Source organism: Colletes latitarsis, chromosome 7 (assembly GCF_051014445.1).
Source record: "Colletes latitarsis isolate SP2378_abdomen chromosome 7, iyColLati1, whole genome shotgun sequence".
NCBI lineage: Eukaryota > Metazoa > Arthropoda > Insecta > Hymenoptera > Colletidae > Colletes > Colletes latitarsis.
This window is the reverse complement of record NC_135140.1, coordinates 13,090,908-13,108,746: the sequence shown is the minus strand read 5'-3', so window position 1 is coordinate 13,108,746 and position 17,839 is coordinate 13,090,908. Positions and strand designations below refer to the sequence as shown.

Genomic DNA, 17,839 nt, shown 5'->3' with positions numbered 1-17,839 from the left:
AGAATCCTCTATTAAAATTTTTCCCAGGGGTGGCCGAACACCCTGTATAGCTGCGATTTTCTTGCCACTCAACTGTTGAAACAAATTAACCGCCGTCCACAATTTTCACTTTTGCGAATAGTTTATTCAAGTAGGACTCGAATGTACCGCGTATACTAGCAGTTGCCTTCCGCTGCAGTAGGATTTTGAATGCAGAGGCCCTCGATTGCGCTCTGCTGTACCGGAAACGAGAAAAGAAGAAAACAAATAAGCGTTGCTATGTTCACTCGACGTTCAGTAACAGATTATTATTAGGGAAATTTCATTTAATTCACGAGAAACTCTTGAATCGTCTTGAATAGTTCTGTGAATATTATTCAATGGACTCAATAATATTTACAAAGCTTTTGTCGTTAATTGGACCGCCTGTAAGAAGGAATCCTCGACTACACAAGTAAGATTCCTCCTCTATTTTACTTTCATTTTATGACTATTTATAATACTTTGTTGCTTTTTTGTCATTTGCTATTTTTACGTTCCTTTTAAGTCAGATAATTGGAATATATATTTCGTTTTCTTCGTTTCTATCGTTAGTATAAACTGATTTCCTGATTCGATTGTACTATATAATATTCAAACGTTAGTACGCATTTATTTAAATCTACCAAAGTGGTCAATTCTATATGTTTTGTCATAATTATCTCCTTTTCTAATATTTTCCCTCATTTTTGTCGAAATATATAAATTTCATAATGTAGCTCACGGAAGTTCTATAATATTACAGAATTTAGATAAACGATTTTATTAGAGTTTCAGAAATTTCATGTATTTCCGTATAACTGAAATATTTTCTTTTAGAAAGCAAATATATAAACTTATACGTTGTATAAAAGTTGTCAAAGCAAACTTGCGTGTTACGTTTGTTCAATTGTTGGATACCAGTTCTCTTTTTCTATTTTCCATAGCTCTCGTTTGCCCATAAAAATACGCCTGTATTACATATATATATCTGTCGATATCTCTTTGTTTACGATGCGATTGCGTCTCGAAAAGTGTTTCAGATTTAATTCGAAGTAAACTTTATAGAAAAAACGCGATTTTGTGCCAATATATTTGTTCTCTCAAAGAACAACTCATTTAACAAGGCATACTGCATATGAATCATTACCAAATATTAAAATTCATCAGTGTCAGTATAGAAGATACAACTATTAACAAGTCTGCGGAGTTAGGTTGCATCAGTAGGAATCTTTGTAGCTCCAAAGTACGTAACGTAAGGCGAGTTAAAATGGGATCATAATTGTGATTCATTTTGTTCATTGTTGGAGCTGCCTTAAACGCTGGAAAGCGCAAGAATTTATGCTGCACTCCTGGAGGAGAATGGTATTTTGCTTGGTACAAAGACCACACTATGGTGGTATACTCGCAGTACGAGCACACTAAAGAGGAGTACAAAGTTTGCAGCGTACGTGTATCTGTAAAATTGGTGGAGAAATGTTTGATACCTAAGGATTTGAAAGATATTTATTCAAGTAATTAATAGATGCATTATAGGTTGGTTTAGGATCATTCGTTATACGAATAGAGAGCAAGCACTGTTAAGATTACGACTTGCATATAATACTAAAAAAATATTCTACATTTATAAATATTTCTTTCTATTATTCAGATAACTTGGCACCAATTTAAGCTGAAAATATAATTTCTATTGTTTATGCCTGTTCGAATGTGCTTTTAACGAGATATTGCACACGTGTAGTTTCATAGGAAAACCCAATATTTGAGAAAAGAGTATAGAAATTCGTTCTGTAACGAAAGTAAAATAATTGGTTCGCTTGCTTTCGTTTTATTCTTTATTAAAAATGAAGTTTATACAGTATCGATTGTATATACTTCCCATCAATATCGCCGCGTTCTGAACGAAAGAATATTTCCACTTTGAGTATCTCGAAACACGATTTTGGCAGATAACCCACTATACCGAAGCACAATTATAGCGTTGCCCCTGAAGGGGATCAGTAATTGGTCGAGAAACGTTGGGTGTATAAATACATATGCATATCTCCAGGAAGCGAGTGCTTGTATAGAACCAATAAATATAGCAATAAATTGCCATAAAAATAGTAGCTTACCGGATCATCTTTAAAAATAACAATTATAATCGGTTCCAAGCGTAAACCTCAACGACCAGAAACATTTATTTCGCGAGACGTATAATTGTGACTTTTAATTAATTGCGACGTACTATTCGTACAGCCACAAAGCCTTGATAGAAAATTACCATGAAAGCCAAACATGCACAATTTTTTAGTCAGATTACTGGGATTAACGGACAGGCGGTTTTTTAAAACGAACATATATCACATGAACTTGCTGACGTTTATCTGACGCAGGCGTTGGCAAACTTTCCCCCGAAAAGAGCTTAATAAAACAAATTTTTGAGATTTTCGAGGCAAGCGATAATATCGAGAAAATTACGGTACATAATTACGCGTAAGAAGGTGAACAAAATTTGTACAATATTTTTATTAATAGGATCCTTTCAGACAAATTGTCTCCGTGGTGCGCAACGAAGAATGGCAAATATTAAAATTAAAGCGATTATCGCTTGACGCGACGCGCCTTGGAAGATACACGCTTTCATAATTACGAGCAAGTCCAAAAGTGGGTTGACGAGTGGATAGCGTGGGAAGATAGGGCATTCTTTCAACGGGGGATTCAGTTTTTGTGACGTCCGAGGGAAAATACTTTGATTAATGCGACCCCAAACAAGCTTTTACGAAACGAACGTTTAAAAGCAGCCGGGTTTCCGATGCAACCACCTAATAGATGCGCTCGTTTCGACCGATAATAAACGACGATCGAAAACGCGTGTGTGCGTAGAGGCGTGACTAATCCGCTATCGGCCAATCAAAATTCGAATTCCTTCCGCATGGCTCAGCACAGTACATACGCCGAAGCAATCGTCGCAGTAACGCTTTGGATCTCGACCTCTATTTTCCGCGCCGCGTTCCTCGGACCTTAGAAACGTCCATCGAAGGCTCGTAGCCTCGTACACGCGTTTCGGTACCCCCGGTGCCACGTAGAAAATCAATACGCGATAACAAGGTGGCGAAACGTCGCCGATAAGGATGATATTTATTGCTAGCGTTAATACATCCCGTGGCCTCGGCGAACAAAAAGAGCATGAGGCCTGGGCGCTCTTAATGAGCACCGTGGAGTTTATTACCCCGCGCTTAACGGGGGATTACGACAGCTTTAAAAAGGATGCCGCGACTCGGCGAATCAGCTGAACGGTGTAAAACATTCAACCGCCCCTGGGTAACACTGGAACCGCGTAATAACGGTAATTCCCGCGTTTTCCTTTTGTTTCCGCGACTCGTTCCTGTAACCAAAAAGTACGATTATCACGGTGGTCGATGTACAGCAATGATTCTTAAGATGAACACTGCTACCGGGATTGGCGTGTTCATCTTTCGTACAGCGGAGGAGAAACTCGACACCAGTGGACACTCGATACGCTGGGCTCCAAGGGGGAATCAACCAAGTTGGGATAGAAATGTTCAACTTACGAATCACATCTGAGGTTCGCTTTAACCCCTTAAGTGGAGTATCAACTGAATTATTTTACTTGATGTTGATTTTTGGCAAATTGGTAAATGGAAATCAACTTTCCTTCAAAACATTTTAAAAGATGATTACAATTGATATACAGCGTGTTCGGCCACCCCTTGGAAAAATTTTAATGGGGGATTCTAGAGGCCAAAATAAGATGAAAATCAAGAATACCAATTTGTTGATCGAGGCTTCGTTAAAAAGTTATTAACGTTTAAAGTTCCGCCCGTACTGAATCTTTTTCTCGACAATGGTTAGGATTTCGAGGGTACGAGTATTGACCAGAAATGATTGTAATTGACCCCTGCAACCGAAAATAATTTTTCCAAAACCATTTGAAATTTTTTGTCCCCGTCGAAAAATTTAGGCACCTACCCCCTGTCGATTTTTCTTACAAATTCTTTTTTCATTTTTAATAATTTTGTTTGACGTCCTATAGAAAAGTATTGTAATAATTTTTATAGGTACTTATGAGTATTACTTCAGAAAAAAGTTTCACTGAAATATATTCACTATTGTAGGAGTTATGGTTGTTTGAATATTAGACCATTTTTATGGGGTTTTTCTCATTTTGCGGGGTCAAGGATCAACTTTTCGGATATTTTTGCGAGTTGTACATATTCTCCATCAAAATACGCGTAGTTTGTTTTTTTAAACATTAAAATCGTCCAATCCGTGCAGAAGTTATGGTGTTTTAAACATACGCGTGAAATTTCAGTGAAACATATCAACGGTATGGTCAGACATGAAATTTTCGGTAATGAATTTTTTTCTCGAAACTGAGTAGGATTTCGAGGGTATGTGTAATGACCAAAAATGATTATAATTGACCCCTGCAATCGGCAGTAATTTTTTTAGAACGAATTAAAAATTTTTAATTTCGCCGAAAATTTCACCACCTACTTGAATTTTTTTCTCGAAACTGAGTAGGATTTCGCGGGTATGTCTGTTGACCAAAAATGCTTGCAATTGACCCCTGCAACTAAAAATAATTTTTCCAAGACGATTCGAAAGTCTTTTTTTTTTTCACCCAAAACTTTCAGCACTTATTCGAATTTTTTTCTCGAAAGTGGGTAGGATTTCGAAAGTATGTGTATTCACCAGAAATGATTGTAATTGACCCCCGCAACCGAAAATAATTTTTGCAGAACGATTTGAAATTTTTTAATTTAATTGGTAATAACTTTTTAACGAAGCCTCCATCAACACATTGGTATTCTTGATTTTCGTCTTATTTTGGCCTCTAGAATCCTCTATTAAAATTTTTCCCAGGGGTGGCCGAACACCCTGTATATTATACAATATTAGTTTAAACTTGTGGAGGGTCACAGCGGTCTCAATAATCCATTTAAGGGTTATGAATCATTACTGTATACTGGTGTACGCTAAATAGTTGGGATGGGTAGAAACGTTGAACTTACGAATCACGTCCGTTTCACCGGGGTTCATTTTAAGAATCATCGACGAATCTCCTCCCGGTTTGCGAAATAAAGAACAACGTCTCGCCACGCGGTGCTCGATACCGGACAGTTCCGTGACGCTGAAACAGACGACACGATATCCAGCTTGGAAGGAAATGCCGCGATAATAAATATGCCCAGCGCGGGCAGCTATAAATCCCGCGTAATTGAATTTTCAACATCCATAACTGGTCTTCGTCGCCGGTGCGACCTCAGGAAATAGGATGGGATGTATCTTAAACCGACTGGGGTCGTTCCTTTCTATTCTCGAAAAGGCGAAATCCCTTCCAAGCCCTCTTCGATTAAAACGCTGTCTCCTTCGTCCCCTTCCTTGTCTACCATCCTCGATTCTTCGGTGTTCGCAGACTGGAACAATTTTTAATTTGCTCTCCAAACCGATTCTTTTCGTTGCTCCTTCCTTTCGTCTCGCCGCCTCCGTTCGCTTTCTTCCCCCAGACCCTCTCCGATCTTTCTTTCCCATCAGCTATCCGTCGTCTCCGTTACTCCCTTCCGTTCCCTTCGCTTTTCTTTCTTCGACACTCGGGAAAGCGAAGAGTTCCTTTGACGGGAACATCTAATCAAGGATTTCTTCGAGCCCCAGAATCCTCGGTCCGCCAAACTCGCTTTCTTCTCCTTCTCATTCTTCTCTCGTCCGCCGAATCCGTTTCGTTCCTTTTTTTTTCTTCTTCTTTTTTGGCTTCCGCTTAGCGCCAAGAAGCGCGGAGAAGTTTGAACGCGCTAAAGTCGCGTTCGCGCGAATAACAGGGGGTACCTTCGGGGACAGCTGCCACGACGGGATTACGGTTTGATTGGAGGTTTCATCGTTCGACGAGTCGCGTGTACGTTTTCCCGATTGATTTGAATTTCGGACTACGAGAAAATGAGAAATCAGACGCGCAACGAGTCGCTAAACTGAAATTCATTTTTTAGAATCTCAATTGTGGAAATATTCACGAAAAGTTTGGAAGATATGGAGTATAAATATTATACAGATACCGAATCAAATGATAATCCCAGATATAAAGTGGAGGATCAGAAATTTTTATTTTAAAATTTATACTGCATCAAGTATACGTGGATCTAGATAAATCTATTGTAAGAAAACAATACAGAAATAGTATTTTCTCCATTTGAGTTTTTCGTATGCGAATATTTTCACGAGAAATGTAAAATCTAATTTGATGTGACACGCGAAGAGATTTGATACTGAGGGGTAAAAAAGGAAAAAAAAGAAATGAATAAAATTTCCATGATTTAAATCTGGAATATTCCGGATCGCAGTCCGGCACGTTGGCGCACGTCTATCGCATCTATTGAAATTCGTGTTGATACTAGCGTGGTTAAGGATTCAAGTCATAGCAGCAATTTAATATTTTTGGTAATCGGTTCGAGAGATAAAAAAAAGATTTTTCATCCATTTCGTGGAAACTAAGCTTCCAATAAAAACGAAGTTATTTCGATATCTTCCAAAGAGGAATGTTGTACAATGAAAAATGTAATTACCACCTATAATACTAATTTTGCACTTGTCTAATTAATCTTATGACAATTATCATCCTGCTTGCTTCTTGTATGTGACTGGTTTCCACGAACACGTTTTTCTATGATTGATTTGCTGTCCCTTGGTCTCTTCGTTCACGTTTACTCACGTTTGCCTATACTGAATCAGTATTTCATTCTGCGATTTCTATTAAGAGAGGTAAAGGTCGAAACCAGAATACCGATTTAGTATAGAGAAACCTGAGTCCACTTCGTTTCGCCTGTATCGAAACACAGACGATGCTCACGTTCGCCTATACTGAATCAGTATTTAATTCCATAACTTCTAAGAGTCGTAAAGATTGGAACTAGAATACCGATTCAGTATAAGCAAACTTAAACATCGCCTGTGTTTCGATATAGGCAAAACCTCTCAGACCCTCTCTGTAATTTACTCGTATTTTTTGTGAGCGTCAACAAAATACGAAAACTCGTTTCTCGTCTGCGCCACAGGCACCAGCTTCGCTTATACAGAGGCAGAATTACCAAATTCGTTAGTATCAACATCGTAGGTTCGACGGAGAGACGGTCTTCGCGGTGCGTAAAATTCGCGATGGTCGCGAATTGATCGGCAGGAAACGACGCCGTACGAGTGACCGAACTGGCTGGACTAACGCGAGAGATCGTGGGGAGCCGTGACGCCAGAGATTACGATAAGCCCTCCCAGCGGCGAGAAACAAATGACGTACTAACTGCATATTAACTGAACTGCCGGGCTATCCGTTGACTCCGCCTCCTGTCCGGGGAGCCACGCGAGTATGCTAGCTACCTACGTGTAGCTACACGTTCCACCGGCGTCGCAACCGTCGGACTAAACTTTCCCCGCTGCATTCTACGACCACGTAATCGTCTTGTCTTCCTCGACGAATCGGAATCCTCGTACGATGAAAACCACTATCCGGCCCGGGACACCGATCCCGACACGACGATTACGCTTCTCCGATACTCCCGGCAACTTTGCCTCTTACAGTACCACGCGACGAATATGCTCATCGAACTTATCGGTAGAGTCGAACGTTTAAACCGAACGAGATATTCGAGTCGACCGCGCCACGATACAGACTCTCGCGATTCGATTCCCGTAAATTCGATAATATTTTTCGCGGCGTCAAAACCGCCGTACGGAACGATCGATCTCCGGCCACGTTGGAAACCGTCGCTTCTCCCGGCATTTTGTTCCTTCGTACGCGAAATTCGCCCCTCGACGGTTCGTCCGTTTTCGAAGTTCTTTCTCCGCTTCCGGCAGGACGAACCGCATATTTCACGCGAGCGAATCATTCGGTGCGGGGGCGAGTATTAATGGAGCCATGTTTCTTGCGAGCTGGAAAGTTGGGCCACGAGTTCTCGCGCTACGTTTCGCGTAATTAGTTGCCTCCGTTTTGTCGACTCGCCCTCGAAACCGAAACGACACACTGCGCGGGCTCGAATCGAGAAAACTTGATCAAAACTCGCGGGGTCGTTCCGTGTCTGATTATTTTATTTTGTTCGCATTCTAGTACTGTTTCGGAAGGATGGGCCACGCCGAGGTGTGAGAATTAATCGCGTAAAATCGAAATAAAAAGATGCTGTACCATTTTTTATTTTGAATTAATTATGAAATGGTTAGGGAGTTTTTGATTTCTTTTGGTACTTTTTAGAAATAGCGTAAGAAGTGTGATCTTTTCATCTTTGTAACGGAAAATATAACAATTTTTTTTTTTACCTTTAATCGCAAAGGATTGGTCCGTTTAATCCATTCATGGCTGCCCGACAATGAGTGTCTACATGATATTTTAACGTGTATATTTTTGTGATATGTAGTATAGATTTTTGCATACCTGTCATATGTATACGAATAGTTATGAAACTATACGGTAATATTTTCCAATATATTTTACAGCGTACATTTGCGAATTAGTAGAACTCGATGTAAAACCAAGCGTAAAATTCAGATACGGATGATTTTAACAAATTTTTACTCTATTCATAACGTTATTTATCTCTCGAGCCCCGGGAGTCGAACAATTTAGAAAAGAATATTCTTTTCTCTTTCGATTGCTTTAAAACCTTAGTACACTTTATATTACAAGCTGTATCGATAAAATTGGAAAAGCCATATCGTAACTTTGCTTTACTAAAACTTTATTAAAATAAAAGAAAATCAAATGAGAAATAAAGATTCTTTTACGAAGAATGCGAAAATTGGTGGAAGCATTCAACACCGAAGGCATGTGCTTTTTTAACGGTTTTAAAAGCAATAAAATAATGACTAGAACCCCTAAATTAAATCCCGCTACTCCGATTAGATTGCAACGTTTCAATTTAAATAACGTTCCTGGTATCAGGGAAAATGTGATCGATTTAACGCGGTATGACCCATTTTTATTTTTTACACAACGAGCAACCTCCATTGTTAGAAAATGTCCCATTATCTGTTAGAAGAACTTTTATTTTCCAACATGATGGAGCTCCACTACAGTACATCAGCAATGTATGTCAGTTTTTAAACGAACAATACATGTGTTGTTTCGGTCATAGCGGAACAAAACTTTTTGGTTTATTCAACTCCCCTTGATTTTTGTCTGCAAGGACTCGTGAAATAAATCGTTTATTTCCCGAAGATATCGCGTGCCTTGAGAAATTAATACGAAAAATTACATTAGTATTTGAATAACAAAATGCACGGTTCGTAATCGTTAAATTTTGTATAAAAAAGACTTCGAAAGAAATGCAATATTTTTAGGAGAATTCTGTAACAATTCTTAAAGCTCCGAATAGCTTTTGTAATAGTAGTAACATTTATCTACAACACTTCTTGATATTATTCAGAGATATAAAAAAGGATTTAAAGCGAAAAACAGTTTCGCAAGAGATATTTAAATGCGTCGTACGAAGTGAGAATTACTTTGCACAGAAACCGCGTTTGTAGTATTCAAAGTTTGTTTATAAACGCTGTTTCCGACAGCTACTCGACAGCTGATTATTCCAACTGGTTTAACTCAATTCGATAAGAAAACTGATAGTTACTCGTATTCCTGCGGTACAGATAGAAATTCGAAAACGGTAAATTTTAACAGATTATTGATGTGCCAGTAAAGTGTTTGCAGAAAGGTTGAATATTAAAAATTATGATAAAGCTACCAAATAGATGCAAATTCGTAACAAATGTCTATAATGCAATTAATGTATTGGCTGCAGTTTCTTCTAATCCAGAGACCAGTATTCGATAAATAACCGGAGATAAAGGAATCACAGTTCGGATCGACGATCATTACGAATACATAAATGTCGAAATATCACGTACCGCTGCATCAGCAACAGCGATTTTCAAAATCGAAATTCGTTTGTGTACTTTATCGCGTCAAATTAATCATGACGATTCCTTTCTGTTCGTCGTTCTATTTTCCGATGAAACAACATTTATCAACATAGATAGCCCACGTTAATGGACACAATTTACATTACTGGTCCTCTGAAAATACTGCATTCGAACAGTGGCCTTTCAGTTATTAATAATCTTTAAACGTTCAATGTGTTTGCGTTGTCGTTGATAACGCAATTATTTGACCAAACTTATTTGGTGGTTGATAATTCTATGGTTGGGTGACTTTTTTCAATTTCGGTTATTGGTTTATAGTTTATTGCAATTCTTTTTAGAAAATGTGTGAAAACAAAAGCTGCTTTCAATTGTTGGCGTTTATTATTCAAATAATTGACGAAAACGTGAACGTCTAAAATATTTGATAGTTTAAGTTCTTGGTTTTCGACCGCGTATTTTTAAATTCGAATCCAACATTCTCATGTCATCCGCGTAATTTGTGCTCCAACGTTTCGTCTGTCACTCACGCGACTAGGAAGTATTCTCGTCGAAATCCAAGCCTAATTCGATTATTTTATATTTTTAGCGAGCCAAACGGGTCTCCGCGATTTATGGATTCATAGATACGAAGAAGGACCCGCGGATAACAATTTTCTTGGCGCGCTTTGCTCGCGCGAAATATCACCTTTCGGAGATATCAATCTTAAGGACGAATATTCCATGGGAGTTAAGGGGATCGAGATAACGAGAGTGTAACGGGATCCTCTCAATTTTCCATAACAAGCGCTCGAACAAACTACGTCTTTTCCTTCTTTTTATGGAGAACGCAGAGAAAAAACTACCGAGAAGATTCGTTTTTAAAAAGAAACGCGTTATTCGATATACAGCAATTGCACAAAGTTACTGTAGCCGCATTATATTAATAATTCTCTCGTCCTGCAACGTTCGAAAAATGATATTCGTATAATACTTTTGATTACCGGGATAATGACTCGTACAAAAGCAGGTACTTGCCTCTTTGATTGTTTGTTAAAAAAATGAAATTGAAATTTATTCTATGAATGAATCTTAAACTTTAAACGAACAGAGTTAGTATGTATTTCGAGTGGTTTTTCTACGTTAACTTTGCGCAAGCAAACGCAAGAGATTAGCTTTTGAAAATATAAAGTTGTATGGGAACGCCAGTCGCAATTCGTGAATGAATTATTTAGCGAAGAGGAGAGAGGCATTCGTTGTGACAAATAGAAAAAGCAGTACAAAAATGTCACTCCACAGTTTAATATAGAGGGTGCATACGGAAGAAACAAAAATTTATCGAGACCTAAAATTTTTTAATTAAAATATTTTCATTTCAAGCTCATCAATATTTTTTCAAATGGAATAGACAAAAAAAAAAAGGGAGATACAACGATACGTGATATTATGTATAAATTTCACGATTTTCAAATTAAATGTGTCATCGCTTTAAGTTATTCAAATTTTGAACAAATAGAATTTCAAGATTAATGGTTTGAATCTATATCGTGATAGTTTGTAATATGGACCTTCGCAAAATATATCTCAGTATTGTAACTTTATTGAAAACAATGCTTCGCTTCACGATTTTGTCAGGTTTTTGTCGACCATTTATTTAAATATAAAAGGACATTAATGGGACAGGCTCGCTAATAGGGACAGCTATTATGCCCACGAAAGTCCTCTCTCGTAAGCTGTTGAAGATGCAATTCGTACTATTTATGAGGACCTTACCTTGGACGAACTTTTAAAAAGATAAGAAGGTGGATTTGCACAAACTCTAAGGGAAGCTTGACTCCCATTACGTAGTCACTACCTTCAAAACGACGTTCCACGGACAAAATATATTCGATGTTCCCGCGTATACAGCTACTGGCACATTTTAACGACAACCACAACAATATTTTATTAAAGATGCATTATTCGAGATTGGATTTTTTTACACGATCGTTACGAAGCCACCAAGATTACCCGTTCGATTTTCTTCGAATTTCGTGAAGATATTCTACTTAAAATTGCCTTCGATACAATGTTTGATTTCTTTGATGTTTCAGTGTTGATTTTTATTGGTAAAATAGCGAGCACAATAAGCAATTTAAATACAAAAAATTATATCTGAAAGGGACAACGTCTTCGCGAAAAGGAAGCACGTACGCGTCCTACATGCAAGACGATTGTCAGTGTTTTAAAAATAATTTTTATTATTTACGACCACTTTGGTCAGGAACATTCAGCACTCAGAGGGTTAAAAAGGTGGGCGCATAAAACGATGGTTAAACAAGTTTGCTTTAACGATGCTTTAATAATAGTACAATCGATAGTATCGGCGTACACGACGTTATGGGTATTTTCCACGGTCCGACTTGCGTAGCCAGGCACGGGACCACGACCAGAGAGTAGAAATCGTAGGTCAAAGATCGAGATCGGCACCGGTGGTGGCTTTATTTTTTTACGGTGGATCTCGACCGGGACGCTGAGAAACGAATCTTATCCGCTGGCGGATCGAGATTCGATGATTCGTCGTCGTTTATTACGCGTCGTCCGACTTCAGCTTTTCAGTCTGAGCGGAAGCAGTGTCGTGATGCGGTTCCGGTTCGTGAATGCCCATCCACTTGCAACGCTTTTGCAGCTCTTGTCGGTACCTAAGCGACAGGAAAGGAAGATGATCGTTGATAGTCGCGTCAACCCGTATCGCGAAAACTAGACGAGTTGTTTCGTTTTGGCGTACCTTGGATGATTGATCGCGTAAATCCACGGATCGATGCACGAGACTGTTTTCGCGAACACGGCAGGTAACATCGTAGATATAGGCGTTAGCATTTCCCTGCAACCAAAGTATCCACGGTTATGAATCGCTGTCTCCGATCGATTCGACGGAGTAAGTGAAATAGAGAAAAATATTCGATGCTCGGTCGTGCTACGGGTTCTAGAATCGTTCACGAGTCAAAGTGTGTAGTTTGAAGGAATTACGCGGTTTAATTACCGATTTCCGAACGCTCCTATCATGGCGACGGTAGCGTACGGTGTCCAGGCAAGCAAGAACAGGAAGAAGATCGTGAACGCTACTTTGGCGATCCTAAGTTCGACGCTTCTCTCCTTGTCCTGATTCGAGACCAGCGATTTCACGTTCATCTTCTTAGCCTAGACGCCGGTAAACACGCGTTAGAATCGGACGATCGTTCCTTACGCGGAGAGGAATCGTTAAATGGAGTCGTACGGATGGAGATTTGTACCTGTTCGCGCAGCATTTTCTCGTGATTGCGAATAGACTTGAGCAGCTGCGAGTAAAAGTAAACGATGAAGGTTAGAGGTATCACGTAGGACCAAAGGAAAATGCTCATAACAAAGACTTTGGTGTCTTCATCCTCCGTGAGGAAGTCGAACGAGCATGTGGTTAGGAAGCCCTCTAAAAAGCAATGGGTAACGCGGATCAAAATTGGGGGATTCGGGACGTTTCTCGTTAAAGCGTTTCGTTACCGGTTGTGAATCGACCCCAGATTTTCAACAGCGGCAGAACGGTGAACGGCGACACCCAGAACCACGTGAAAGCGACGATCACCGCCGCCTGTTTGGAGTTGAGCCGTCCGTCGATCGGGCAGGAAATGGTCCTACGGAAACGAACGAAGCTCGAATCGATCCTCGAGAACGGGGGAGAGCAATCGATGAGGGAAAAACGAGAGATTAGACGGCGCTCGTCGAGACCTGTATCGATCGAAGGCGATGGCTGCGTTGGTAATCGACTGTCCCATACCGGAAATAGAGCCGAGGACCCCGTAGACGTCACAGCCCACTTCCCAACCGATCATCCGTTCCATGAAGCAGTTTGCCACGAACATGGGCATCTCTATGCACATTATCAAGTCGAACACCGCCAGGCTAACTATGAACATGTTCGAAGCTGTCCTCAACGACTTTGATCTGAAAGCACACGTTCCAATGAGTTTCGTTCGAAGGGTAGAACCCTGGGGTAGGTTAACCGGTGGTCGGTACACCACCCTCGCGTTCGAGCGGGAAATCTACCACCCCGAAGGAACGATATCGGCCATTGTCGGGGGATGGCGCCACCACCGTCGATCTTTGCACCTATCAAGCTGTTTAAGTTTGAAATATTCGTTAAGCGTCATAGCTAACTAGTTTTAAGAGTATACACAACTTGGGACAAAAACTTTCAAAAGCACAATACTCTATCTCGTTTAAGGCTTGTTCCTCTGGATATTGAATTATATTATTTTTGCAATCTTTATTCGATAAATACGTATTCAGTAAAGAGTTATAGGCATGCATATAATGTATAAAAAATTTGATATTCACGCGATGCGTAGACTTACGTGCTAAATATCCATATGACGCAACCGTTTCCCACGAAAGACATTACTGTCAGCATAGTGTAGATGAGCGCCAGTCCAATATGCCAATATTTTCCTGGCGCGAGGTACCCTCTCCAGTGGGGGTGCACGAGGTCCGAGTGATCCGGGGGCACGTTCCATCCCAAGAATCTTTCCCGCATCGACGGGACATGTCTGAATGGCGTGCAAACAAGCAAAGTTTAGTTTCCGGCTCGTGGACGGAAAGGAATTCGAACGCGCCAAGATCTTCTTTCGAGGAACGAGCGTTCGCTAAACGTTTTCCCATCGAGGTACTGTTCTCTCGCGAAAAGTTGGCTAGTGAAAGGAACTCGGGTCACTGGCGGAGCACTAGCCAACTTCTCGCGTACGCACAGTAGGCGAGTTAGTAAACTGTGGCTTCTTATCGCGGAAGAGTAATACGTTAGATGGAGAGTTTAGACACACCCGGTCTCCTCGCCCATGAAAGCCAGTGGACTGTTGACGATAGTCTGGTTGTGCAACAGCATCCCGGAACGATTCGAAGAACTCTGGTTTACGCTCGAGGCCGCTCTAGAAATTAATCGATGGACGGCGTCGAGTCGAATCGCGGATCGCGGATCGCGTCAGCTCGACCGTGTAAATGCCGATCGACGGATACGGTCGAGCGTAAATACGGTTCTTCCTTTACGATTCGACCGAGCGACACACGCGAAAGGGGTCGCGGAGTGCGATCGATTACCGTCAGGAAGAAAGGAGAAAAAAAATTGTTCCGATAACTCGCGTCGGAAAGGATCGGAGGCGCGATGCAGACGGTTTTGAAGTGAGACGCGGTGCAGAGGTCGTGAATACGTTCCGCAACTCACTTGACTCGCTCTATCGCGATCCTTTCCATTTATACGCAACGACGGATCGCGATCAGGAATGGCGTGCCGGTTGAGAGTTTAATTCGATTTGCGATTCACAAATACGAGAAACCTTTTGTTCGGCTGAGTCTAGGCGGTCACGCGAACCGATCTTGCCCCGCGTTTTCACCCTCCCTCGCGACGCGGATGCCCTTTCGCGACGACTCTTAATCTCCCGTCGAGGCTACCTTCCCGACAATCAGCCAACCCTCGAGCATTTCCAAAAACAGAGACGGAGAACACTCTCGGTGCTTCGCGACTCGTAGATGTACGTACGAGTGTTTACGGAATATAAATTGGGGTTGACATGGTGATTTTAGTATGAACTCTGAATCGTGTCGTGACGTGGACCTCCTCCTCAAAATGGTCAACAAACACGAATCATAGTCCTCAGGGTAGGGGTGTGCACGTGACCCACTTTAGGACAAATTTTGTTGTAATATTGGGGTACAAGAGGACATTCTTAACCCTTAAGTGGATTATTATGGTCCTCCACAAGTTCAAACTAATATTGTATAATATATGTCAATATAATTATTTGAAAATTTATGTAATCCTCCGTTAGATCATTATTTTTTAAATACTTTAAAGGAAAGTTGATTTCCATTTGCCAATTTGGTCAAAATCATCATTAAGTAAAATAATTCAGTTAAGATTAAGGCAATATTCAAGAATTTTTTGGGCGTAACTGTCAAACTTTTTCTGATAAATGTTTCATGTTTACGAAAGTACATTTCTTGAACTATTACTTGTAAAAATTTCATATGAAAATATTAATTATTACTCTCAAGGTTTCTCATATCATCGATGAGTACTCGTCGACCCACCTCGACTCAAAGTAACATTTTGCCCCTAAAGATGTCTGATTTCTGGTTTGTTAAGTTGGGTCTGATTAGCAACAAACGAATAAAAGATAGCAAGAATAAGCTTCAAATCCACCTCCTAAGCTACCAAAAGGATGACAAACAATTACCAACCCTGTCAAGGTTCTCCATACCATCGAGGATACTCGTCGACCCACCTCGATTCAAAGTATCATTTCGTCCCTAAAGATGTTTGATCTCTGGTTTGTTAAGTTGGGTCTGATTAGCAACAAATGAATAAAAAATAGCAAGAATAAGGTTCAAATCCACCTCCTAAGCTATCAAACGGATGACAAACAATTACCAACCCTGTCAAGGTTCCCCATATCATGGAGGATACTCGTCGACTCAAAGTAACATTTTGTCCCTAAAGATTTCTGGTTAAGTTGGGTCCGATTCGCGACAAACGAATAAAAGATAGCAAAAATAAGCTTAAAATCCACCTTCTAAGCTACCAAAGGGGTGACAAACAATCATCAACCCTGTCAAGGTTCTCCATACCATCGAGGATACTCGTCGACCCACCTCGACTCAAAGTAACATTTTGCCACTAAAGATCTCTGGTTAAGTTGGGTCCGATTCGCGACAAACGAATAAAAGATAGCAAAAATAAGCTTAAAATCCACCCCCTAAGCTACCAAAGGGGTTTCAAACAATCATCAACCCTGTCGAGGTTCCCCATATCATGGAGGATACTCGTCGACTCAAAGTAACATTTTGTCCCTAAAGATGTTTGATCTCTGGTTTGTTAAGTTGGGTCTGATTAGCAATAAACGAATAAAAGATAGCAAAAATAAGCTTAAAATCCACCCCCTAAGCTACCAAAGGGGTGACAAACAATCATCAACGTCAAGGTTCCCTATATCATCGAGGATACTCGTCGACCCACCTCGACTCAAAGTAACATTTTGCCCCTAAAGATATCTGATTTCTGGTTTGTTAAATTGGGTCTGATTAGCAATGAACGAATAAAAGATAGCAAAACTAAGCTTAAAATTCACCCCCTAAGCTACCAAAGGGGTGACAAACAATTATCAACCCTGTTAAGGTTCCCCATATCATGGAGGATACTCGTCGACTCAAAGTAACATTTTGTCCCTGAAGATTTCTGGTTAAGTTGGGTCCGATTCGCGACAAACGAATAAAAGATAGCAAAAATAAGCTTAAAATCCACCTCCTAAGCTACCAAACGGGTAACAAACAATTACCAACCCTGTCAAGGTTCTCCATATCATCGATGAGTACTCGTCGACCCACCTCGATTCAAAGTAACATTTTGTCCCTGAAGATTTCTGGTTAAGTTGGGTCTGATTAGCAACAAATGAATAAAAAATAGCAAAAATAAGCTTAAAATCCACCTCCTAAGCTACCAAACGGGTGACAAACAATTACCAACCCTGTCAAGGTTCTCCATACCATCGAGGATACTCGTCGACCCACCTCGACTCAAAGTAACATTTCGTCCCTAAAGATGTTTGATCTCTGCTTTGTTAAGTTGGGTCTGATTAGCAATAAACGAATAAAAGATAGCAAAAATAAGCTTAAAATCCACCCTCTAAGCTACCAAAGGGGTTTCAAACAATCATCAACCCTGTCAAGGTTCTCCATACCATCGAGGATACTCGTCGACCCACCTCGACTCAAAGTATCATTTCGTCCCTAAAGATGTTTGATCTCTGGTTTGTTAAGTTGGGTCTGATTAGCAATAAACGAATAAAAGATAGCAAAAATAAGCTTAAAATCCACCTCCTAAGCTACCAAAGGGGTTTCAAACAATCATCAACCCTGTCAAGGTTCCCCATATCATGGAGGATACTCGTCGACTCAAAGTAACATTTTGTCC

The 17,839-nt window shown here is 40.3% G+C and overlaps 1 protein-coding gene across 1 annotated transcript; it reads right to left on the bottom strand.

Annotated features, from left to right (window-relative positions):
• Nucleotides 1-12,188: 12,188 nt before the first annotated feature.
• Nucleotides 12,189-15,093, bottom strand: Rh5 (Rhodopsin 5). The gene is made up of 8 exons (XM_076770065.1): nt 14,697-15,093; nt 14,235-14,426; nt 13,609-13,824; nt 13,384-13,514; nt 13,140-13,312; nt 12,890-13,047; nt 12,635-12,730; nt 12,189-12,548 (listed from the first exon to the last, which is right to left on the bottom strand). The coding sequence occupies exons 1-8, from the start codon at nt 14,756-14,758 to the stop codon at nt 12,437-12,439; spliced, it is 1,140 nt and encodes a 379-aa protein (XP_076626180.1). The 5' UTR covers nt 14,759-15,093; the 3' UTR covers nt 12,189-12,436.
• Between the last annotated feature and the right edge of the window lie 2,746 nt (nt 15,094-17,839).